Genomic DNA, 26,476 nt, shown 5'->3' with positions numbered 1-26,476 from the left:
TTTTTTTTTTTAATTTGAAAACTTCTATACTTGCCTGCCTGTGTATATGTGATTAAGTGTCATAGGGGGCACGATTTAGGCACACAATGCAATCTAGGATGCTGAGATTTTGGGAGTCTAGTGAGAACTGTTATATGAGGGGCACCTGGGTGGCTCAGTCGGTTGGACATCCGACTTCAGTTCAGGTCATGATCTCGCGGTCCGTGAGTTCGAGCCCCGTGTGGGGCTCTGTGCTGACAGCTCAGAGCCTGGAGCCTGCTTCGGATTCTGTGTCTCCCTCTCTCTGACCCTCCCCCACTCACACTCTGTCTCACTCTGTCTCTCAAAAAATAAATAAACATTAAAAAAAAACTGTTATATGAGCAAGTGAGAACATTAAAACAACCCAGGTTAGTACTGTGACAATCGGTTTCAACAAATGCTGCAAACCTCGTCAGAAGTGGAGATTCTGCTGTGGGCTGGAGGGGATTGGAGAACGTCGTGTAGGGAAGAAAATGAGATCGAACCACGTCGTGAAGAGGGTGGAACGTGAAGAGATTTAAGAGAAAAGAAAGAGTTTCCAGGGCAGGAAAATTGTACATGCAAAGCCAACCAGATGGGGATCCTTCATACTTTTAATACTTTAAAAAGTTACGGTGTTGATTCGACCAAGTACTTAATTATAGGAATCTGGGCTCGTGATCCCCCTACCCCCGCCCCCTTGCTCTTTTGTCTAACCTCTTCTGATTCTGGGCTGGATATGAAAACAAATGCAAGATCGTGTCCTTCTCCTTATGGAGCTTCAGTCTTGTGAATTACTCCCTCCTACCGCAAAGTGGAATCAACTGCAGGTTTTGAAATGAAAATGTCAAATTAGAACCTCGGATTCTGTTTTCCTGGTATGGCACCCTGGGCTCACGCTCTCATTTTCCCACTGCCTTCTGGAGATGTTCTGTCCCTCGCCCCGCGCCATGCTGTGGAGGTGGGTGAATGCCTTACCTTTCGCCGGTGGGAAATCTCATGTTGGGTGGCTTGCCAAAGTTCAGGAGACAAGTTGGTGGCAGAACCATAGTGTTTGTCTTTCATTGCTTCTCAGCTGGCATGAAGGGAGCTGCCTTTGAGCAGGCAGAAGTGCCTCTTGGCCTTTGCGGGACGGGTGCTGCCCTCCTAAACACGCCCTGGGATTTGTGGAAGCGGGAGATTGCATCAGGCCAGCCAGAGCGCAGGTCACAGTGCGGCAGGTCCCAGCTTCCTGGGGGACGCCTGGGAAAGCGTACGAGGATTTGGAGATCCTGGGCGTCTTGGGACTTGGTCTTTGAATCTCGCCCCTACCCTGAGTCCTCAGGGCCCTTGCTCCTGGTGATATAGGTGGAAGCTGAGCGTTGGAGTGCCATCTTCCTTCGCTTCTTTGACTTTGTCACGTATAGATGCTCTCCCCACCCCCAATTAGGAGGCAAGGCAAGGTTGGCACTTGGACACCACCGCCTCCTACGGCAGAACCGCCTCCCGACATTTCCTATCCATCTATCTCCTTGGTCAATTTCAGCCTCTCAGCCACACTGTTGTGTACATTCAAATTCTGGGCCACTCCTGCTACCCCCAGAGCCATGTGTCTGTCCCTCCGTGCTTCTGCAAGGCTATTGATTTGCCATTTGCATGCAATTTAACTGGATTTGGGTTGGCGTGTGTTTCCGGATGCTTTTATATCTATTGATCTGATTTGATGGTACCCATCACCACAGTTTCTAGGAGTGCTCTCGGGGCGGAGGGAGCAGCATGGTGGGTTGCTGTGTTTTCTTTAAAGATGAGGCAGTCCAGGGATGCAGAGGCCCTAGAGGTAAACTGCAGAGCTCTCTCTTCTTTCTAGAAGTCTGTGTGTGGGGACCCTTTTCCGCCCTTTCTCCTTGATTTCTAACCCCGTTCTTCAGCCTTTTCAGTTGCCTGCCTCCCGTTCTGCTGTCCCATTAATCAAAACCCGATACCTTCTCTCTACTGTGATTGCTCGACATCTGTCCTGTGCCTTAACACACGCACATGTGCTTGCATACACACACGATTCTGTCTTACTATCGTGTTAGATACGCAGGCTGGCATTTCTCCTGGGGTTACTCAGACTCCTCTCCGTCCATAAATCATAGACAGAACACCCTCCTTAACTGAAAGTTACAACAGCCGTGGATTGGCTTGGAGCATGTGTGTAAGCATATCTGTATCTGTGAGCGAGAAACTGTGTAAGTGTGTAAGAAGGAGTGCTGGTGTGGTCAGGGGAGCCTGCTGTCTGTCCCTCACATGAAATAACCTGAAGGAACAGAATGCATTGGACAGTTTCTTTGGATACATAATACATTGATTTGTTAAACAACTCCAGCTAACGTGACAAACGTATTGTGTATCAGTTGCCAGTTACCTCAAAATTTAGCGCTCAGAAACAACCATAATCATTTATGACATCACATAGTTTCTGTGGGTCAAGTTTGTGGGAACAGCTTAGCTGGGGGCTCTTGTTCCAAGGCACTTCGGAGATTGCAGTCATCTGAAGACTTGATGGGACTGGAGAATCCAGTTCCAAGATGGCGCACTTGAATGGCTGGCAGATTGGAGCTGGCTGTGGCCTCACGGATCTGTCCATAGAGCTGCTCAGGTCGCTCCAGGACATGGCGGTAGGCTTTGCCCAGAGCGATTGAACAGAGGGGGTAAAAGCTTTACTCTCTTTAAAAACCCAACTACAGAATTCATACTCTGTCATTTCTGTAACATCTTACTGGTTCCTCAGCTCAGCCTATTCACGCTTGGAGGGAACTACACTGGGGTGTGAATACCAGGAAACAAATCATCTAGAGCCATCTCAGAGGCTGGTTACCATACACCCAAATCTCAGTGACTTCTATCACTCAGCATTTCTCACTTCTCACCGCACAGTCCTTTAGTTCCTTGCGGACCCAGACTCTCTCCATCTAGTTTATCCTCCTTGAATGGGAAAGACAGCAAGGATATCCCGTGGGCATCTTTTTTTAATAACCAGATTTGGTGGTGGTGAGCATCACTTCTCTTCACGTTGTATTGGCCAGAACTCACAAGATCTCGCGAAGGGGGTTAGATGATGCCATCAAGCTGTGTGTTTTCAGCAACCGAAGGGCACGGATATGTCCGAAGCCTTTCCTTTGAATTCAAAGCTCTTCGCGGAAGACTTCCCATGTAGTGAGGTACACCCTGTACTTTACATGTCTTATTTTTCACGTTAAGCCCTTCACTGAAGTATCATCTCCGTTTTCAGATGAAGAAATTGAGGCTCACTCCATGCCGGGCCGCCTCTGAGCTATCCCAAAGTGGAAACCGATTGTACTAACCAGTCTGGTGATCTTTACGGTTCCAGTCTTGCGCCATGGCATCTGGAGAATGGCTCTGCTTCTCCCTTTGCAGGAGAGAAGTGGTGACTGAGGGCAGCCCCCGACTGGAGCACATTGCTCTGCGTCCTGGGAGCAGGTAGGGCTGTAGAAAGGGAGAGTCTGTGGTCCCCCCCCCCTCCCCCCCAGAAAGGCTGGTGCTTTGGTTTGGCTCCACCCTCCCTTCTCCCTTTGATGTACCTACTGCTCCCCATCTTAGCAGGCGGGGAGCCGGTGCCACATTTCCACTCTATGGCAATAATATCACCTTTTAAGATTTTTGCCCCGCCCCCTCCCCTCACCGTTTTTCTCAAGTAGGCTTCGTACCCAGCACAGAGCCCAACGCGGGGCTTGAAGACCCCCGAGATCGAGGCCTGAGCTGAGATCAAGAGTCGGATGCTTAACTGAGCCACCCAGGAGCCCCTATAATAACTTCACGTCTTGGGGCGCTTTGGTGGCTCAGTCAGTTAAGCATCAGACTCTCGGTTTTGGTGCCGGATGCGGTCTCACGGTTTGTGAGTTTGAGTTCGAGCCCTGCGTCGGGCTCTGCACTGACAGTATGGAGCCTGCTAAGGATTCTCTCTCTCTCTCTCTCTCTCTCTCTCTCTGCCCCTTCCCTGCTTTTGCGCACACTCGCTCGCTCGCTCGCTCTCAAAAACAAACATTGAAAATAATATCCACTCTTGCAGAGCTTCATGATTTGCAAAATCTGTTCCCATCGATCACTCCATCGAGCCTCACAAACACTCTCTGCCCACTAAGGGGTGGGAAGAACAGGTGTTCTGACCCCTGTTTAGGGAGGCTGAAGCCCAGAGAAATCAGTGCACCCTTCCGTTGGGTAGTGGGGTGGTGGTGGTGATGGGGCACATGGTTTTCCTTTGGTTTGGTTTTGTAAGCGTGGGAAGAGTGGCCCAAGAGGATGAAACCGTGGTCATAGTGGGTGAGGAGTTTGCACTTCTTGGGATTTGTACAGAAATGTGTACATTGATATTGTGGTCATTTTTTTAATAGAGTTAAAAAAAATTTTTTTTGTTTATTTTTGAGAGAGAGACAGAGTGCAAGTGGGGGAGGGGCAGAGAGAGGGAGACACAGGATCTGAAGCAGGCTCCAGGCTCTGAGCCATCAGCACAGAGCCCGTTGCGGGGCTCCCACTCTTGAACCGAGAGATCATGACCTGAGCCAAAGTCGGACGCTTAACTGACTGAGCCACCCAGGCGTCAGGAGTGTTTCACCATCTTGCTGGGCAAACCAGGATAGAGGGGGAAAGGGGACACAGCGCCTGGGGTGACCAACCGGGACAGGTTTACCCTGGAATGGGGATTTCTCTGATGTGGAATTTTCAGTGCTAAAACCCAGGATAGCTGTAGGGGCACCTGGGTGGCTCAGTCAGTTTAGCATCCAACTCCAGCTCAGGGCATGACCTCGCAGCTCGTGAGTTTGAGCCCAGTGTCGGGCTCTGTGCTGACAGCTTGGAGCCTGGAGCCTGCTTTGGATTCTGTCTCCCCCTCTCTCTCTAACCCTCCCCTGCTTGCGCACGTGCGCTCTCTCTCAAATATAAATATTAAAAAAAAAGTAAAAACGAGGATATCTCTAGATAAATGGAGATGGCTGGCCTCCTGGTTGGCCTCCCCTTCCCATCCTCCGCCCTGCCCTTCATGCTCCAGGAACTTCATGGTTCATGACGGGCGAGCATCTGGTGGGAAGGCTCCTTGTGGATGAGGGTCCTCTCCCCGGTGGCTGCCTCTCCACGCATGCTGGCTTTTGGCTCCTCCCCTCCCTAAGTGTTCTCTTCTCTGAATCTCCCAGAACAACAAGGATCCGGTAGACCGCTAACAAGGACAGCCAACAGGTTTTAGTTAGCTCTGTGCTACATAACGTGGCTCTTTTCCACCTCTCCACAAAAATCTTTACTTAAAATACCCATTTCTCCTTAAAAATCTAGACACTGGCTGTGCTTTGTTGGCATCTCAGAATGGGAGGCAAAGAGTGTGATTTGAAGTTCAGCTTTCAGGCCGGGTTTGGCAGAGTCTTGTTTTCTAAAGCTTTTCTCCAGGTCCCAGAGGGACCTTTGCCTGCAGCCCCTTCTGTCCCTGTCCTGGACCACTTCCTTTTCTGTAACCTGATTGTTCTTGTATTCATTCAAGGTCCTCCAGACGATACCTTCCAAACCTAGTTCTTTGTTAGGATAGAGCTTGGTTATTCCTTATTATTTTTATAACCCACTCCCCCCCCCACCCCCTTACAATCTCTTCTTCTTGCTCCCTGATCTTTGGCAGATAAAAAGTTCTCTTTAACTTTTTAATAAAGGCCTGGAGCTCTCTGATAGGCTACTGTATGCTCTTACATAGTCTCGTTTACTCCCCTTGATAAAGTCCCATTTCCCATGAAGAAGACGAGATGCAAGGAGGTTGACCAGCTGGCTCCTCTTTGCAGACCAGTTTAGCTGCGACTGGGACTGCCCAGTCTTTTGATTCAATTCTGTCATGCTCTTTTTAGAGCATTGACTTGGAGGCCGGGACACCCGGGTCGTAGTCCCATCTTGACTCTAACTGGGTGACTTAGAGCAAAGCACTTGATCGTTGGACACCTGTGTCCTGCCTTGTCGGAGTAAAACGAGAGGTGGGGGTGAAAGCCTTTGGAGGTGCCCTCCTGTGCTTATGCTTCACTTCCTTCCTTTCTTCTCCCTGGGAAACTGTCTTCACAGTCCAGGTGTTCTCCTCGTTTCTGCCTCCTCTCACTGGCTACCCTTGTGGGCTCTTCTCTTTGATTAGACTTCTTGATTATCTCTGCGGCTTACCCTCTACCATTTGGTAAGAGGAATTGTTACTGTGACTTTGGATTTCCTAGGCTTCCTGCCTCCTTTAGGTTACCTGGATGAGCGTATCTGAAAAGTCACTGCAAGAGTATTTGCTGTGCGGTGGGTGGTGGTGGTGATTAATTACTGTGCTAGGGGGACTGTTGGGCGATCACCATGGGAAGCTGGGTCATTAGATGCAGGCTAGCAGTCTGGGATTGCCTAAAGGGAGGTAAGAGAACAACATCTTAAAGATTTTGCCTCACAGGAAAAGCTGCCACGTGTTTGTTCATTTGTCTGATGGGCCAGGCTTTGTGCCAGGTATTCAGAAACGGTGTTGATGACAACAGCGGCCCCTAGTTACTGCAGTCTGATTAGGGAGGGCACAGTTAATCTGAAGAATCAAACAGAACTCACGACTGACGAATGAGCCAAGTACAACGGGGAGAGCTGACCTAGAGAGCTGAAAAGATGTATGAACTGAGCACTTTATGTGCGTTATCTCATTGAATCTTTTTTTTTTTTTTTTTTTTTTTACATTTATTTATTCTTGAGAGACAGAGACGGCGTGAGCAGGGGAGGGGCAGAGAGAGGGGGAGACACAGAATCGGAAGCAGGCTCCAGGCTCCGAGCCGTCAGCCCGGAGCCCGGCGCGGGGCTCCGACCCACAGACCGCGAGATCGTGACCCGAGCCGAAGTCAGACCCTCAACCCACTGAGCCCCCCAGGCGCCCCTATCTCATTGATGGCCGGTCTGTAAAGAGGGTCGACTTCGTCCTGTTTTATAGAAGAAGAAGCCGCAGCTGATTTTAGTCCAGATCTGACTCGAAAGTCCAGGTTCTTGCTGCTCTACCTTGCTCCCTCCCTGACCGGTCCCTGATCCCAGCCTCTGAAATTCTCTGTGCAGAGGCTCCACTTGTCTTTGGGTGGAAAACACGGAAGCTTCCATGTCGTGGTTTGAAGGGGCTGGTGAAAAGGCATCTCGGTCCCCAAATAGCCACTGTATGTATGGTCTGATGCTCCGTGCTGGGAACCCTGTCCAGCGAATAGCTGCTGAGGATGTTGGGTTTCCGTGAGACGCCCGGAAGGCAGGCTCATTAGTCCGGCCATTGGCACCAGCGTTGTCCTACCACGGGTTGGTTTATCTAATTAGCTGGCTGTGTGCGGAGTGGGGAGAGGGACTTAGAACCCAGGACAGGGGAGTTTTGGTGGGGACAAGGGAAGGGGGCGAGGAGATCGAGGAGGGAACGGCCGCCGCCCTGGAAGGAGGGCTGGATATAGGGTACCCGGAAAGGTGAGGAAAGGGATCGAGAATGAGGAGTAAAAGGTCACTAGAGACCAGCTTTGCCTCCCCTGTTCTTATCAATAACCGGTCTGTCTCTGCATTAGTTCTCCTTTCAGAGATGGAGCGCACGATCCTTTTGTTTTCTCAGCTCTTGTGGGGGAAAAAGGAACCGGTATCCGTGGCCTCCGTTGCACACGGATTAGAGACCGGTGCAGCCTCGTGGCTGAGCCCAGAGCGGAGCGGCTCAGGCGTCTGCTGGAGTTCTCGAGCTTCTGCTGCTCAGGGTTCGGGTGGCGTCGGGGTGAAAGCGTAGCCTCTTGGGGCAGCTGGCTTTCCCGGCGCCTCTGGTGTCCCTCCCGTGCCCCTTCTCACTTACTTTGTTGTTCCTCGCTCTATCCTGATCTAGACTGCCCCTCCTCAGCCTAAGCCCGCCAGAGGGCACCCATGGTGGTGCTTGATGGAGCTGGTAGCACCTGAGACCCCTTATTGAGGAGGGTGGGGAGGCCTTACCCATAACTTGAACTTGAAAGAGAAGAGCTCTAATGTCTACAAGAGCAGGCCCATGGCTGCCGGGCGATGAGATACATCTCGAGGACAGAGTAGAGTCTGCATCTTTTTGGTTTTTTTTTTTTTAGCTTATTTTTTTTTAAGAGGGAGAGAGAGAGAGCACGCACGCACGTGAGGGGCAGAGAGAGAGGGAGAGAGAGCGAGAATCGGAAGCAGGCTCTGCACCATCAGTGCGGAGCCCGATGTGGGCTTGAACCCACAAACCATGAGATCATGACCTGAGCCGAGATCAAGAGTCAGATGCTCAACTGACTGAGCCACCCAGGCGCCGCTGGAGTCTGAGTCTTTATAGAGACCAATGTTAGCCTTCCATAAAAGGGAGAACTTTCTAGCAGCTGTCGTCTGAGGGAGTGATCTCTTCATCGGGGGTGGTATTTAAGCATAGGCTGGTTGACGATGTGGCGGGCACCTACAGAAGGGATTAAAATTCCAGGTGTATGTATGTGCGTGGGCGGTCAGGCAACATGATCTGTATTTACTGTCCCTCCCAACCCTGAAATCTACTTCCTTTCCTTAGTCTCACTGTGGCCTGACCTTTTCTTTTTTTTTCCCCTTTCACTCATGGTCTTGAACATTGAAATTTCTAAGCTGCAAAACGTAGGATATGTTATTTTATCTTTTTTCTTGGCGTGTCTTTAAGAATCTATTCCTGCCTAGAAGATGAGCACTGTTTGTGTTTTGGGATTGCCCTTGTGTGCCTGGTTCACCCAGACAGTCCCAGAAATGTCATGGTGTTTGGACTCTTTGCTTTAGAAGGTTCAGTGTGATACAGAAAGAATCTATTTTGTGAGCTTCTGTTTCATTTTATTGCATTGGAGAGTCGGAATGTGAAATGAGATTGCTCTACTCTTACAGTGTGGAAAAATGCGTATTCTTTGGGGGAGGGAAATATATCTTCTAGAACTAGCACTAAAATTCAGTACAGTTGTAGCTCATATTTTTTCCCTTGGAATGCTTTATCTGGTGAATTTAAGCAGCTAGATGACAGCCAGCAGTGTGGACTCTCACGGAAGAGCGTTTGGGCAGCCAGAGTGGATGTTGAGGGTCATGGCCTTGCCTTAAAGAGAGCACTTCAGAGGCTCACTCAGAACCCATTTTGGTTGTAATTCCACTTTCTTGTCCACAGCAGATCAAAAGAAGGACGGTTATTTTTCGTGCGTGGGTTTTTAAGATCACAGCTTTGCTGAGAAGATGCAGTGAGTTTTATGGTATGTGAATTTGAACCGTACAATTCAGTGGTTTTTAGAATAATCACCTTGTAGCACAAATGCCACCGCTATCGAATTGCAGACCATTTGTATCCTGCCCAAAGGACCCTATCGCTCCTAATCTCCCAATTCCTGGCAACTGCTGACCTACTTCCTGTTTCTATGGATTTGCCTGTTCTGGACGCTTCCTATAAGGCGTAGTCTTTGGTGACTAGCTGCTTCCACCCGGCGTGATGCTGAAGTTCATCCGTGAGGTAGCATGTGTCGGTACCCCAGTGCTTTTTACTGCCGAATAACAATACGTTTTCTTGCACATCCCTCCGTGGATAGACACTTGGGTCGTTTCCATTTTGGGGCTATCATGCATAATGTGGCTATGAGCGTTCATGGACAAGTATTTGTGTGGCCTTACGTCTTCATTTTTTTTTTTTTTTTTTTTTTTTGGCGGGGGGGGGGGGTGCATACCTAGCAGTGGGATTGCTGGTTCATATGGTAACTCCGTATAACTTCTTGAGAAAGTGGTTGCACTGTGTTTTTTTTTTTTTTTTAACAGCAATGTATGAAGATCCTAATTTCGCCATCGCCTCATCAATACTCGTTATTATCGGTCTTCCTTTAGCCATCCTAGTGGGTGTGAAGTGTATCTGATTGTAGTTTTGATCTACATTTCCCTGATGACTAATGATGAGGCATTTTTTTCATGTGGTTATTGACCATTGATCTTTTTGGGAGAAGTGTCTGTTCATATCCTTTGCTCCTTTTTGTTTTTTAACGTTTATTTATTTTTGAGAGAGAGCGTGTGCGCTAGAGGAGCAGAGAGAGGGAGACAAAGGATCTGTAGCGGGCTCTGCGCTGTGAGCACAGAGTGCGACATGGGGCTCGAACACATGAACTGTGAGATCATGACCCGAGCCAAAATCAAGAGTCGGCCACTCAACCAACTGAGCCACCCAAGCTCCCCTTCTTTGCTCATTGTTTGTGTAGATTGTTTGTCGTTTATTGTTGACTTGTAAGAGTTATATTCTGGATGAAAGTGCCTTATCAGATATGACTTATAAATATTTTTCCCATTGCATGAGTGGTCCCTTTTCTTGATATCCTTTGAAGCACAAGTGTTTTATCTACCTACCTACCTACCTACCTATCCATCCATCAGGGTGTGAGTGGGGGAGAGGGGCAGAGGGGGAGAGAGAGAATCCCAAGTAGGCTCCACACTCAGCACAGATCCCAACGTGGGGCTTGATCCCTCAATGCTGGGATCGTGACCTGAGCCAACATCAAGAGTTGGATGCTCAACCGGCTGGGCCACCCAGGCGCCCTGAAGCGAAAATGTTGTTAATTTTGATTAAGTCCAATTTATTTTCCTCCTGTTTGTGCTTTTGTTTATCCTAAGAAACCATTGCCTGATCTAAGGTCATGAAGATTTACTATGTTCTAAGAATTTTATAGTTTTAACTCTTAGATGTATGATACATTTTGAGTTAATTTTACATAACAATGTGTAGTAGGCATCCCGAGTTCATTCTTTTACATGTGGATATTTAGTTGTCCCAGCACCACTGTTGAAAAGACCACTTTTTCTCCAATGAATTGTCTTGGCATGCTTGTCAGGAATCAGTTGGCCATAAATTCAAGGATTTGTTTCTGGACTCTCAATTTTACTCCATTGATTTATATGTCTAGCTTTATGCCAGTACCACACTATATTGATGACTGTAGTTATGTAGTGATTTTTGAAATTGGGAAGTCTGAGTCCTATGACCTTCTTTTCCAAGATTGTTTTGGCTATTCTGGGTCCCTTGGATTTCCACATGAATTTTAGGATGGACTTGTCAATTTCTGCAAGAAAGACCAATGGGATTTTGTGATACTGTAATGCAATCAATATGTATTTGGTCTCTAGTTCCTGGCACAGAGTTCCTTAAAAACCCTTAGAATTTCCTGAATTCTAAGTGAGCGGAACATCTTTTGTTTTTCATAAGAAGCCTCTTTGTACCTTATCTTGAGCTGATGTTAATGAGGTGACTCTTGGTGGGTCCCTAGTAACTTCAGCATGGGGGATGGCTGTGAGAGAGACACCAACCATGTAACTGGAAGGTTGGAACTTTGAACCTTACAGGAAGGCAGAGGGACTGGAGACTGAATTCAGTCTCAGTGACCAGTGACTTATGCCTGTGTGGTGGAACCTCCATAAAAACCCTAAACAGTGGATTTGGAGAGCTTCTAAGTTGGTGAACACCTTGAGGTGTTGGGTGGCCTTCCTGGAGAGTCTCACTGGAGCTCTGTGTCCCTTCCCACATACCTGTGTACTTCTTTATCTGGCTGTTCGTTTGCATCCTTTATAATAATTTGGTCATAGTAAGTAAAATGTTTCCCTGAGTTCTGTGAGCTGATAAAGGCAAATTATGGAACCTGTGAGGGGGTCATGGGAATCCCTGAGTTATGGGTGGTTGGTCAGAAGTATGGGAGGCTCGGGATTTTTGACCAGCCTCTGAAGTGGGGGGCAGTTTTGTGGAGTTGAGCTCTTAACAGGTCGGGTATGTGCGAACTCTGGGTAGTGAGCGTCAGAATTGAATTAAATTGTAGGATACCCAGTTGGTGTTTGCAGAGAACTGGGGAATTACTTGGTGTGGAAAACCCACACGTTTGATAGTGGAAGTGCCAGTTTATAAACAGGTTATAGATTTTAATGGAGATTGCATTGAATTTGTAGATCAGTTGGGGAGCATTTCTTTTTTTCTTTCTTTTTTTTTTTAGTTGGGGAGCATTTCTATCTTAAGTCTTCCGATCCATGAACATGAGCAGTCTTCCTGCTGATTTAGGTCTTTTTGAATTTTGCAGTATTGTTTTATAATCTTCAAGGTACATGTCTTATGCTTCTTTTGTTAAATTTATTACTAAGTATTTCTTTGGATGCTATTGTAAATGGAGTTGTTTTCCTAATTTCATTTTTAACTCATTCATTGATTTTGATAGTGTGTGTGTATTCCTTGGGATGTTTTATATACAAGATCATGTCATCTATGAATAGAGATAGTTTGGCTGCTTCTTTTCCGACTTGGATGCCTTTTATTTTCTTGCCAAATTGCCTGGCTAGGACTTCCAGATCCGTGTTGAATAGAAGTGATGAGGGCAGACCTCCTTGACATGGTCCTGATCTTAGGGGAAAAACATTCAGTCTTTCACCATTTAGTAGAATAGTAGCTGTGGGCTCATTTGTTGGTTTATCACCCTTTATTAGATGGAAGAAGTTTCCTACCATTCATAGTTGGTTGAGTATTTTCATCATGAAAGGGTGTTGGATTTTATCAAATACCTCTTGTCAGTTGGGTTGATCAAATGGTCTTTGATCTTTATTTTATTAAATGGTCTATTAACTGTTCTATGTTCAACCAACCTTACATTCTTGGGATAAATCACACTTGGGCACTGTGTATAATCCATTTTATAAGTTGCTGGATTTGTATTGCTAGTTCTTTTTTGAAGATTGGGGGCAGTTATTGTTAAAGGCAGAAGCATATTTATAGCCTGTTGTTATCATCCTTGCCACTAACAGTGTAGGAAGCATTAAATTCTAAAATCAGCCTCAAGGACTCAGAAGGCATAATAGTAGTCTGGAGCCATTTCTCATTGCTTTAGAGCTTGTGCACTAAATGACGTGTATAATGTTTATATATTTTGAATCCTGAAGAAATGCACTGAGTGCTCGTTTACAGAATCTCATTTTTTAGGGCAGAGTATAATACACTGTAGGGAGGTCCTACTCAAAACAGTCCAACGTAGAGAAGAGTTGGGTATGTTAATGGGGTACCAGCCAGTGATCTGGAAATATTACTTGGTTGTGGGGTTTCATTCGGTGATACTGATAAATGACTGGGTTAATGATCCTGCACCCCCAGCTCTTGGCGGGGAGGTGCTGTTCCTGGTCACAGCTCATTCAGTCAGGAAGGAAAAGTGGCAGGGTGTTCACCCCAACTGCACCCCCCCCCCCCCCCCCCCCCCCCCCCCCGTGAGTCTCTGTGAGCAGTGTGATGGCCATTACTGGTGTGGGCTGGTCCTTGCGGCCCGGGCACCCTCTCTGCTCCAGGGTTCACCCCTTCCCTCCTCACTCCTGCTTGACCATTGGACTGAATTCTCGACTCCGCCTTCCACTGACCCCATGGCATTTTGGATCACCTTGCTTTGTCCGTTCATTAGTCTGTGAGAATCCAAGAGGCGATTATTGTAAAGCTACAAATTCTGTATCCTCAAGGTCTTGTTGGCCCATAAAGCAGGAACATAATGATACAGGAAATATCCTCTTTATGATTATGTGGTATTTTAGAAGCTCTGGAACTTTCATCTGCATTATCTAATTTGGATTCTAGGACAACCCCGACCTTGAGGCAGTCCAGATACTAGCTGTATTCCAAGGAGGAAACTGAGGCTTGGAGAGGTTAAGTACTTAGAGTTCGGCTGGTAGAGAATGTTGCTGCCCCAAGGCAAATGCCTTTGTTCTTGATGTGAAGAATTAGGGGACCCCTGGGGGGCGGGGGGGGGTCTTCTCTTTTTCTACAGTTCCATCCCCTAAATCTTTTGATGAACAAGGGCGAGTGAGCCCTTGTCCTTTTACTGCAGATCTTGGTGCCCTGCCTCTGTCGACTGGTTTGTTTTTGAGCTGACGACCATTCAGGTGCTGGTGCACAGGCCCTCTCATCCACCTCCATCCAAGGTTAATGTAGTGAAGCAGCCCTGAGTGGGGCATCGGCCCGGGTTCGCCCCCATTGCTGCTGTACCAGGCTGGCGGTGTGGGGTAGGGAAGACCCACTTTGGTTCTGATCCCGCCGCTGTGATTCGATTCTCTCTGAGCCTCCGTTTTGCCCTCTGTAAAATGAAGATTTGGATCAAATGACCTCTATGGCCACCTGACGCTCGGTCATGGCGGTCTGCCTTCCCTCTGATTTCGTGGTGTTCTTTGTCCATCTCTCCAGCGCTGGTTTACCTGGTTGATGTACGGGTGACGACTTAAGTACCGCGTAGCCTTGGTCAGTGTTTTTCTCTCTGCCTGTTTCCCCTTGTCCGCCCCCCCCCCCCCAGGGGAGAAGTAACCCACTGGGCAAGTAAGCCTCCCAGATGGGCAGGGCAGAAAGTGCCTCCCTGGCCTCTCCCACACGCCTGCCTCTGTGATGCGAGCCAGAGCTCAGGCTTTCATTCGGGAACTGATAGTTGAAAGACCAGAACGTTTTTTGTGTTGTTTTTTTTTTCTGCCTTCCTGCTTTTTCTCTCCCCTTTGCTAGATCTCTCAGATCCTCATAATAAAGAGAAATAATCAGGCCAACCCATCTGAGCTTTTGCTAATGGACTAAAAGAACCCACAGAACCCACGTTCTCCACAGGCGGGTGTGCTGGATGGTTCAGTCCTACCCTCTGTCCCTTGTAGAGAGTCGCATGGCATTAGCATAAAGACGACTCACCACAATTCTTTTGCACCCAGCCCCTTCATGTTGAGCAGGAAGGATTCTGCTGTGATCTCCGGCACATTCATCGGCCCCCGCTGAGCCCCTGATCAATAGTGACACAGTCCCATCAGATGGCCCTCAAATAGTACTTCCTTTTTTGGATGGGCTGGGAGAGAGGGGAAGAAATATAAATGCCTCTTTCCTCTTAGACTACAAATAAATGCAGCTGCATTTCAAGCATCTTGGAAGCTTTTCTGGTGGTGTGAGTGTATAGGGCGAGGAGGGGTGCGGGTAACCTGCCCTGAGCTGCTAAATGTCCATACGGGTCCTTCTAAGTCCCCCCTGCCCCCGCCCGCACACCTCGGCACCTGGAGAACACAGAGAACGCAGAACCGGCCTCAGAAAGGGGGAGTGTGCCGCCCCGAGGCCACGCTTTCCTTCCCCTCCCCCAGAGCATCTGGGGGGGTGGGGGGGAAGGTCATTGGCTGAGTGTGTGCCCTGGAATCTGGGGCCGCTGCTGCCTGCAGTTAATGCTGCTTTGTTCGATGCTAAATGAGGCGAGAACTTTCACCCAGGTCACATTCATAATCCCGCTCAGCAGGACGCTCAGCTGTGCACCAAGGGCAGTTTCTGAGGCTTGGGAGAACCTTTCCCGTTGGAGCGGTGGCGGGAGAGTGGGCTTCTTGGCCCCATTGCTGCCATACACTGGGTCTCGGACAGGTGGCCCCCTCATTCATTCCGCAGATGCTCGGGCCTTTGTCTCCCAGGCCCTCTTCCAAGGGCTGGGGACGCGGACGCTGGGAGGGCAAGGTTCCGGGGAAGGCAGAGGGGGACCCCGTGAAGGAGGCACACCTCACACCTGCAGACCATGGGAAGTGCTGGGACGGAAACCAGAGGGTGATGGGAAAAAGGACAACGTAGGTGGGTCGTGATGGTGGACGTGTAGGAGGCGTTGGCAGGATACCCGGCCTCTCTGACTGCTCTTTGGTCACGTCCTCCTAGGACGTGACTCCTAAGGTCCCTTTTGGATTTGACACCCTCTGCCTCTACGACTCTGAGTTTTTAGAAGGTAATCGGGGCAGCATTGGTTAAGGGACTAGTTGAGATGGGCCCCCCACTGGGGATTGCTGGATTCCAGCAGGATGTCGCACTGCTCGTGCGTGTGTTTGGGGAGAGGACACAGTGTGGCCAGGAGACTGGTGGGGGATACGAGAAGGGGTGGGCAGGGTGGCAGAACAGAAGCCAGGCTGGGTTTGGACCTGGAAGGAGTGAGTTCGTACAGATGCAGGCAGGGGGGTTCGGACCCGCCTTACGCGGGTCCTTTGTCCTTTTCTGGGACAGGAGGGGCTTCCTCCCGAATCCCCCATGGTCTTTGCTGTGGGCTGGGGCTGTCCGAGTGGTCTTCAGAGAGAAGAGGAGCTCCGGGAAGGCAGAGTCTAGGGACCTTTACATGGTGCCCCTTTATGGGGGCCCTTGTCCTTTTGCCCCGGGAAAACGTGGCCCTGTGGCCTTTGCCCATGGCCTTGCCTGCACTGGTCAGTCAGTAAGGTTTTAACGGCCCTGTGACACAACATTCTGCATTCTGCTATTCTCTTCTGAAGGGTGTTGAATTTTGTTCTTCATGATGGTTAACGTGGCTGGTCTTAAATCCTCAATCTGCCGCTCCTGGGGTGGGCCCCTGCCCCCTTCTCCTGGGCTCCTTGGAATCTGCTTCGCAAATGTATAGTTTGGAAGTCATCTACGGGCCTGGGTGGGGTTGACACGATTTGGGAGCCCCCTCTACGACCCCCTTCTGCTGGGGGTTTCTGCCCCCCACCGTCCGGTTCCTCAGGCTGTTGCAGCTCTGGTGTCCGGACCCCCCAGGCTGTCTGACTGGGTCTCTGGGCCTGACCTCCGGCTCCCTGGCCCCGTGTTTGCACTTTGTACCACTGGGTGGGAGACAGCACAAACCAAGCGTCACTGAGGGCAGTGGCCTTCTTTCAGGGATGATTCCCTGCTAAGCCCTGCCTGTTCTTGTCCAGTGCCTTCAAAGTTATTTTTATTATTTCAACCAACAGACTCGATGTTTTAGGGTGACAGAAAAATTGGGTGGCAAGGACAGAATTGCCATATACCCCTACTGTTCCCCACCCCCGGCCGTCCCCATACGCACATAGCTTCCCCTGTTAGCACCTTGCATCGGGTGGTGCGTTTGTTATGACTGAGTCAATATTGATTCGTTATTATTAACTAATGTCCCGGTTTATATTACGGTTCACTCTTTGTACATTCTCTGCAAAGTTGTTTTTTTTAAATAATCTTTTCCAGACTTCCTATTTATTGCTTGTTGGAGGCCTAGTCCGGTGATATAGTTCCTCCAACATTATCAGAAGCAGAATCATCTGATACATTTTATTTTTATAAATATTTTTGACTCATCTATCTATCTATCTATCTATCTATCTTTCTGTCTTTCTCCTTTTTTTTTTTTTTGGGTGGGGGGGGTTGGTCTCTGGAAACAGTTGACGGAAACCTTGTAAATAAAGGGAGTTCCTGAGGAACGTGATGGCAGAAAGTCTAGCAAGTTCCATGGGTGACTGTTAAGTCTTGCTGCCTTTTAGCCTTGTGATTCATGCACATCACCGGGAGACATGGCTACGGTGCAGTTTATCAGTGTCTCCAGGAGTTCATCTCTGGGAAGCGGAAGCAAGAAAATGAAAGTAATTTCATGAGGTATTAATCTAGCACGACGCTGAGGTTGTCCAGAAGCTTCAAAAGAAAAAAATACCTGAAGTCCATCTGATTAACCTCATTTGCAGCTAACTCCTCCTTATCTGGAAGATGAGGCCGCAGATAAATTGGACACAGGTCATTTGTATCTTGAGTACCACTGCAATTTGAATCTTCCTTCTAGTTTTTTTTTTCTTGTGCTAATGAAAAAGCAGTAGGCCTGGGTATTTTAAAACGCCGTTATTCTCCCCTTAAGCTCTGTGGTAGGTGTTCTTCTGAATAGGAGCCCTAGGAGATGCCTCACCGCAGGGATATCTGGAAGGCGGGCAGAAGTCCAGCAGAATGCCAGGTGACTAAACATCCACCAATGCAAAGGTGGGATGTACTTCATCTTCCTTTTTTTTTTTAAACTTTTCTATTTGGCATCTGTTTTTTTTTTTAAAGTTTTATTTATTTATTTTGAGGGAAGGGGGAGTGGGGGAGGAGCAGAGGGAAAGGGAGAGTGGGAATCCCAAGCAGGCTCCACGCTGTCAGTGCTGAGCCTGACGCGGGGCTTGAACCCACAAACCGCAAGATCGTGACCTGAGCAGAGATCAAGAGTCGGATGCTTAGCCGGCTGAGCCCCCCGGGCACCCCACGTACTTCATCTCTTGGCAAGCCAGGAATTGCATGTGCTACTCTGAGAGCATCTGGCTTAGGTCCAGTTCAGGTACCCTCACAAAATAGGTAACTCGATAGAATCACCACAGGGACCGTCCAGGGTGGGATGGCTGATGCCTGTGATGTCGGAACACGGGTCAGGATCCAGGGCTCAGGCCTCTCCCGTCCCTCCTCAGTGTGGTGATTGTCCGTGGGGAGTGCACGGGGCGGGCGCGAATATGCTCATTCTTGGAGGGTTCCAGCCAGGTAGGCTCGGTTAACCCGTGAGGGGGGCGTCCCTTATGGAGCCGCGTGTCGACGTTCTGCAAGAGAACTGGGGGGGATCGCGGGAGTGTTCCGGAGGGGGCCGCCTTCCCCGGCGGTCGGCGGAGGGAAGTAGAGGTGAGCAGAGGTCTGCAGGGCCCGTGGATGTTGGAGGGCTGGAGAGGGAGGGTAGATCGGTGCCCAGGGAAGGCCCACGTGTAGAAGCTCTTGGGTGTAGGATGTGTTGTGGGCCTTTCCCAACGACGGAGAGGCCTGTGGTGTGAGAGGGAGCTGTGCCGTGCGGGCCCATGGGCAGTGTAGGCCCCACCGAGGGCTTTGACGGTCACCTTCAGAGTTGACGGCGCACCCGAGGGTCTTAAGGGAGGAATACGGTCTAGTTTGCATCTGAGAGTGAGCACTGTGATGGCCTTGTGGGGAGTGGTTTGGAGGGGCCCTGGGGACAGCGGAGAAACCCGTGAGGAGACATTGTGTAGATGGAGGGAAGGGTTTTGGGGGATGAGGTGGTGAGTGTGGGAGGAGAGGGACCCGGCAGGTCCTGGTCGGCCGTGCCGACTGGCTGTGGTGGCCAAGGGAGAAGCTCGTTCGGGGATGACTCCCAGATCTCAGGCTTGAACGACTGGTAGACGTTCTGGAGGCTGTTCGTCAAGATGAAGAAGCCGAGGTGAGCATGGTGTTTGGGGCCCGTTTCCCTTCTGGAAACGAGCCTGTGGCACCCAGACTCCTGCAGGAGAGGCAGATAAAGGGGATGCCCTTTCTGACCGAGAGCCCGTCACTGTGCGTCAGCCTTTGACTGAAGGCAGGGAATAGACTTCTGCCTGATCCCTGCAGGAGGTGACGGAAGTGAGGATCTTCAAAGGTTGTTAGCTCAGCAGGTGCATGAGGTTCAGGCCTGGGAGCCGACTTCCCGAAGGTGAGTGGGAAGCCTCTCTTCCGTTTACACGGATATGCGGGCCACCTTGACCGCAGTTGAGCGCAAGTTGAGCGGATGTAAGGACCCGCCTCCAGCGGGGGCGGGGGGGGGGAGGGACTGGTCTCAGACCGTGTCTTACACTTTCTCCATCTCAAGATACTCAGATGGACTGAAGTTCGTTGGGGAGGGGGTGATGCTCGTGCCTGAGACGGGTTGTTGCGAGGCCAGCCTGGGACATCGTATTCGCTTGGCCGTCGGGTTTTGCCCCGAGGAATGGGCTTTCTGACCTGACCGCTCTCCGGCTTCCTTGGCGTCGCGGTTCTGCTTTTTGCCTCACGTTCTTGGTGTGAATATCTAGGTGTTGCCTAGATGTGGACTTGAACCCTACCTCGCGTGACCTTTTCATCTCTTTGACCCTAAGGGACATCTGTCGTGGGGAATTTGACCCTGAGCTACACCTCTCGTAGGTTCCCTCCTCCGGACAGATTGTCAGGAGGGCGGATTTGTGACTTCGTGGGACCGGGAAGGAAGGCAGACCAGTGAGTGCGTGCGTGATGTGAATTGAGTGTCGGAGGCTAGTATGTGCGATGACCACGTGGGTGTGAGCATGCGTGCCCCGTACGTGTGTGAAGGTGTGTGGTGTGTGCACGGCTGGTGGCTGATGGAGCGAAGGAGGCAAGGGGGGACCGGTCCCCTCTGGGCATTCGTGTTCACGCGCAGGTGTGGATCTCCTGGTGTGGCAGGGATCAGCGTGGGAAGACGGGCCGGGTCCCCGGGCTCACCTGTAACGAGCGGCCTTGCTCGGTCTCGAGGTCCTGGCTCTCACGTGACGGCTGAGGGAACACGAGCCCCTGGAGGTCTGACTGCTCGGAGTTCAGGGAAGGAACCCTCGGGCCCGCAGGGTCTGGGACAGGGAGGGGGAAACTGCCCCTGCCTGGGGGCTCTGCGAAGATGGGTGGTCACAAGCCCGGGCTGCCGCTCTGGGCCGTGGAGGTCACGGACACGTTGCCTGATGCTGTGGGGTCCCAGCAGCGCTCGGAGGGGGGAGAAGCGCCATCCATATTTAAATCTGACCACACTCTTAGATCTAGGGGGCTTCATTCACCTAAGTGGGTTGCCAGACGCTTTATCAACAGGTACATGGCTTCCCGCCTGCCGTCGTGGGGCTGTCCGCCTTGGGCCCACAATGTAATGGGCTCACAACTCACCACTGGGTGCTGGGACTGTGCTCCTCAGGGGATTAGCACAAACTGGATCAATCCTAGGGGAAACCTTTGGCAGTTTTAAGCTCTTGGAACCTTGCTTCCGGGGGCTAGCCTTCACTCTAAATTTCAGAAAGAACCTTCTATTCCTCTATAACCACAGGAAACGCATTTCTTACAGGGATGACTACCCTCTTCTTTTAATGCCATTTTTGCCCAGGCAGACTTTTAAGTTATTTAGAAGCTGTTGATTTCTAGGATATCCCCCAGGCTATTTTATATAACTTGAATGAAAAAAGGAAAGGCGTACCCCAATATCAGTATGGAATGGGATGGTGTATGTGAAGGAACCAATACATGTGTTTAAAAACGTCCCCCCGCTTTTCTTGTTTCATCCTACTTAGGAATGATCTCAAGATCTTTCTGTACTTTTGGTCCAGCAGTCCTGCTTGTAGAAGCCCCGCCTACAGAGCTCTGGATGAGCTCGGAGGTATATAGATGAGGACGTAATGGAAGCAGGGTTGTTAATAGTGACATATGTAGGGTTGGTGGCCACCACACGTAACGTGACTGACTTGTACGCATTGGCAGAGAAAAACGTCCAAGTTGTGTCTAATGTTAAAAAGTAGGGGCGCCTGGGTGGCTCGGTTGGTTAAGTGTCCGACTCTTGACTTTGGCTCAGGTCACGATCTTACGGTTTGTGAGTTCGAGCCCCGCGTCAGGCTCTGTGCCGATAGCGCGGAGCCTGCTTGGGATCATCTTCCTCTCTCTCTGCCCCTCTTCTGCTTGCCCCCCCCCCCCCTAAAATAAATAAAAATAAAGTTAAAAAAAAGTTAAAAAGAAATCACGTTGTAGGACAGTGCGAAGAGCGAACCTTTTTACGTAAAAATAAATTCCTTTGTGTCTACGAATACATGTGCCCATCAGCATACAAAAAGAGTATGTCAGACTATCAACGGGCTGGGGGGAGGTTATTTTGCTCAGCATATTTCTACATTATTAGAATAGTATACCGTGAGGAAGTATCCATGTATTAAACATTAACCTGGATGTCATTTTGTGTTTTGAAACGTTTCAGAAGATTAAGTTTTCTTTTTTCTTTTTTAGAAGATTCAAATTTTAAATAAAACATAATTAGCGTGTTCCTGTCCTCCAGTTAGGAACTTAATCAAGTGTGTGAGGTCCCTATAACATCGAGAGCTAACTCAATGAAGTGCCATTAATTGAAAAAAGCACATATTCCTTTTTTTTTTTTTTTTGAAGGGGGGGGTCTGCTTTAATATAAGCAAAGCATATCTGTGTAAGACATTTTATACCTCCTTGCATTTGATCTTTACTGGAATCCCATTTTACAGGTGAGGAAATTGAGACAAAGGCCAAGCGCCTCCCCCCAAAGATAGCGGTGGGAGATTCATCCCAGCCAAGTCTTTCTGATTCAGGAACCTGCCTGAAGACCATGCTCGGCCTCATTTCTGATGAGGAGCAGGATGAAAAAGGAAGCAGTGGTTTCTTGCGTTGATTTTTATAAAGTTAGAAGTAGGCCCCGAACGAGACACCCCTTTGGCTCTCGGTTTCCTCCTCCACAAAATAGGGAGCTTAACTGGATCACCTTCCCTCTGCTAACATTCTGTGACCAGGGTCCCTTGCTGTCCCTCTTCTCAATGAGTGCTTGCTTCCTCCCCGCAGTACGTCGGAAGCCTGGATGTGCCGAGGCCCAATAGCAGAGTGGAGATCGTGGCGGCCATGCGCCGGATACGGGTGAGTGGCCGGAGGTGGGGCTGGGTGGGGTCAACTCGAGCATCTTAGCTGGTGCCCTTTTAGATGTGCTGGGGGTACCAAGGTGGGAGGCTGCGCCCACCGCAAACCGCAGACCCCTCTCCCTCCACTCTCCAGGGAAGCTGTTCTGAGTCGGGTGGTTCATCTGGATTAAAGGCCAAGGATTAAATTGATGTGGTGGCTGGAGGGACACTATCCCCCCCACTCTTCCGCTGCCCCGCTGCTCCTGAAACGGAGATGCAGGTGCCCTTGAGGGTGTGTGGGGTCCGCTGGGGAGTGAGAGAGAATGCTGACGTATCTTTTTAATTCGGATTTTAGGGGAAATGTCTGATAATTAGCTGTTAATTGACTCAAAAACACTAAAAAAGTAAAGCAATTTATTGTGGTATGTAAGAAGGTTGACTTGAATTTTTAAGAACAAACGTGGGATTTCAGCATAATTTCCTTGATCAGTTGCTTTGGGCCCCGAAAGGGTGTGTGTGCGTTCTCTTGTGGCATTTCGGGCACCTTCTAGCAGCGTCTGGAAAACATTCCAGCCCGTTGCTTTCCGACTCGGGTACACAGAGCAGAGACTGAACAAAAACGAAGCTGCCTTCTGATCACCGTGAAGGAATTTGTCTGTGTGCTCTGCATTGACATAGGAGCTACTTGAAATTTTGTACATTTCGAAGGTAGGTTAGCGATTGGTCAAATGGCATTGCATAACTTTTTGGAGAGAATGGGTGTCGGAGGTGGCTGGATTGGTCATCCAGGATGCAGCCTGTTTTGGGCTGTTTGTTTGCAGAAGAATCTACCACCTAAATGGAAAACATGTAGCAGATGTTGGGAGCTCCAGTTGGCTGTTCACCAATTTTACTTCCAGCCAATTCCTCTCCCCTGCAGAAACCTCAGGTCGGGGACAGCAGATTTGGGAAGAAAATTAGCATGTTTGTCCCTGTTTATCTGAGCAGTTCGTTAGCCTATTAAAATAACTTTTTCAGGGCGCCTGGGTGGCTCAGTCGGTTAAGCGTCTGGCTCTTGGTTTCGGCTCAGGTCATGATCTCACGGTTCGTGAGTTTGAGCCCCGCATTGAGCTTCCAGAACAGAACCTGCTTGCGATTCTTTCTCTCTCTCTGCCCCTCCCCTGCTGGTGCATGCTCTCTCTCAAATAAAACGTTAAAAAAAACAACAACAAACCACTTTTTCACTGCCTTGATCTTCCCAATTCTTCAGCATTTTTTATTAAGTTGTATTTGTTGAAACTATCAAAAAAACAATGCTGTTTTTCATGGTTGTGAGAATGAGTTGCTTCAAAGCACCTGCATGTGGGTTCATTTGATGTCCACAGCAAGCTGTGGAGGGGGGGAGGGTCCTGTAACCCTCATTTTTTTTTAGATTAAAGCTCAGAGAGAGAGGGGTCCTGAGGAATCCTGGGGTCTAGGAGATGGTGGGCATGTGACCTGTGTGTAGTTCTCCCCTCGCTCTCGAGAGACCGTGAGATTCTTCATCCCTGTGGCTTCAGGCTTGGCATTAAGTATATTCCCAGGTCTTTCCTCTACTTTCTTCATCTTCCCGTTCAGATAGAAAGCCCAGCAGCCTTGGTTGGGGGGCGTCTGGGGGAGGCGTTCCCTGTGCTGGGATGGCCTGTGCTCTCGCTATGGTTGGCGTTATTGCAGCCTGGGGCTGGCCTGTCCTTGGGGTTTCACCGAAAATGCCTCTTTTCTTCATGTTGGACTAAGACATGGGGGACTATGTTGTTGTTAATACCTTTATCATAGTCAGAGTCCTGTCTCTGTTAATATTAGCCGTCAATGGAAATAGTTACTGCTCAGCACGAAGTATGCGTGAGGTGCTTCATTAGGCCTTTTAGTCTAGAAATAATAATGATTCGCGACTACTCTAGGTGAGGCGAGGATACGATCGCATTTTGTAGGTGAGGAAACAGAGTTTGGGGGAGGTAGTTCTAGGTCAAGCTGCTGTCAGTAGGTGGAGCTGGGGCTCACGCCCAGGACGGTGCTGCCGCCTCTGTGACCCTGCTCTTGAATGTTCTTTTGGGTGATCGGCCCAGTTGGCGAACCAAGGCTTAGGACGTGGAACTTCCCTAGCGAGGGAGTCCATGGCAGAGACACCACTTTGTGGAAGGAACAGAGCGTACCTCTGCAGAAGGCATCACCCCAAAGCTATGGAGGCCCCGGGGCATCCGGCAGGACTGGCCATGTGTTGGGGGCTGGAGTGGCCCCTGTCTCCTCTGCCCTTGTCACTTGTCAGCCCGTGTGGCCTTGTGCCAGCAAGTCCCTTCCCTGTGACCTGCTTCTAGCGCTTAATGAGCAAGCAGCTCATTAAATCAGAGGGAGAAACACACTGGCCAGAAAGCGGCTTGGTCTGGCTGGCCAGTCGCTTGTTTAGACTGGCCGCCATGACAGCAAGCGCTCTGGGTGTGTGTTTTACCCCGAAACCTCCAATTCACGGCTAGGTCCGGGCTGCTATTTTCTGCTCTCCCTTTCACAAGCTGTTTGGTTGTAATTACAGTTGTCAAGGACTGAGGCATGGGGTTTCTGTGTAAATGACCGTTCCTGACTTTGTTTCTCTGTGGAACGGTGCCAGGCCAGCGCTGGGCAGCAGACTCTGGGGTTTGGGTTACTGGCTGCTCTGGCAGATCCAGAGACGCAGGCCTCCCAGCTTGGCCGGTGCAGAGTGCTGGTCCTCAGAGTGCTGGTCCTCAGGTTATAGAAGGATGACTGGGTCTTACACCTGGGTGTCTTGCCAAGCCCTTGACCTGACAGTCTCCCTGATCTCTCCGGAGCTCTGCACGGGACAGGGGATAGGGCATCAGAGAGAAGCGACCGGCCTGAGGGGGGCCAGATGCACCTTCAGAGCTGAGGCCGCAGCAGGTATATGGACCCCGTCCCTTCCTCAGTCCCACACTGGAGTGTCGGCTCCCCACTGAGTGTTTGGACTTTGTTGATGTGACCTGTGTTTTGTTCTTCCCTCTGTCTGCTTCTTCTTTGTCTTGCCACACAGCTTTTCTCTCAAAATTTATGTCATGTGTTTTTGGCATCTTTTTTCTTTTGTACTGTGCTTTCGAGATTTTTTAAAACAATGGTTAAAAAACATTAAATGTGACTATTAAAAAAATTGTTTTTAATGTTTATTTTTGGGAGAGAGACAGAGTGGGGGAGGGGAGGGGCAGAGAGAGAGGGAGACGCAGAATCCGAAGCAGGTTCCAGGCTCCGAGCTGTCAGCACAGAGCCCGATGCGGGGCTTGAACCCGTGAACCGTGAGATCGTGAGTTGAGCTGAAGTCGGACGCTTAACCAACGGAGCCACCCAGGCGCCCCGGCAACCACCTGTATACTCTGTTTCTATGATTTCGGCTGCTTGGATACCTCATCAATGGAGTCCTGTTGTATTTGTCATTTCGTGACTGGCTTAGTTCCTGTAGCATAACGTCCCTGAGGTTCCTGTATGCTGTGGCACGTGACGGGATTTCTCTCCTTTGTAAGGCTGCGTAGTATTCAATTGTATGTGTGTAACGAACACATTTTCTTTATCCAGTCATCTGTTGACGGACGCTTGGGTTCCTTCCCCCTCTTGGCTCTCGTGAATAGTGCTGCCGTGACCATGGATGTGCAGATATGTCTGAGATCCTGCTTTGAATAATTTTGGGTCTCTACCCAGATGGGCGATTGTTAAATTATATGGCGATTCTATTTTTAATGTTTTGTATTGTCTTCCATAATGGTTGTACCGTTTAAAACTCTCACCAGTGGTACGCGAGGGTTTCAAGATTTTTTTTTTTTTTCTCCTTAGTAACACATGTAACTTCTCTTGATGCTGGCCCTTTAAATAGATGGGCTTTCCTTTTCTGGACGGGATGTCTTGGGGGGCCGGGGGGGGGTCTCAGGAAGCAGAGCATGCCTTCCCGGTGACTGCTAGGTTGCTTGCTGTCACAGAGTCCTCCTGGCTGAACTGTCCCCATGAACTGTCCCCATGAACGGTATGCGGGTTCCTCATACCGTACTTGTGACGACTGGGCTTGGGGTTGTGGATGGCAGTAACCTTTATACCTGAGTTTTGAAGCATTTTAGAAACGCAGTTAAATGCAGGTAAATACACCGAGAGACCCTCGGTTGCTTCGTGCAGGTCCTTAAAACCGGCAACGTCTTTTCACGGATTTCAGTGCAGCCCTCGCTGCCTTGGGGCGGCCCTCCCCCACCTGATCGTTTTGTTCCTTCCTGTGTTCTAGGGCACCTCTCTTCTGTGGTTTTTGAGTGACTTTCCAATCTGTCAGCAGGACAGCCTGTGCTCAGTAGACTTTTGTTGA

The 26,476-nt window shown here is 49.6% G+C and overlaps 1 protein-coding gene across 2 annotated transcripts in view; it reads left to right on the top strand.

Annotated features, from left to right (window-relative positions):
- LOC125925954 (carboxyl-terminal PDZ ligand of neuronal nitric oxide synthase protein-like) overlaps positions 1-26,476 on the top strand; it is a 284,630-nt gene that overhangs the window by 53,340 nt on the left and 204,814 nt on the right. For both annotated transcript variants that reach the window (XM_049635266.1, XM_049635265.1), the window contains exon 2: positions 22,085-22,156. In XM_049635266.1, coding sequence (XP_049491223.1) covers positions 22,085-22,156 — 72 coding nt within the window. The remainder of the gene's footprint in view (positions 1-22,084; positions 22,157-26,476) is intronic.

The sequence above is a fragment of the Panthera uncia genome, chromosome F1 (assembly GCF_023721935.1).
Source record: "Panthera uncia isolate 11264 chromosome F1, Puncia_PCG_1.0, whole genome shotgun sequence".
Lineage (NCBI taxonomy): Eukaryota > Metazoa > Chordata > Mammalia > Carnivora > Felidae > Panthera > Panthera uncia.
The sequence above is the reverse complement of the archived record's forward strand: the minus strand, read 5'-3'. Positions and strand labels throughout refer to the sequence as shown.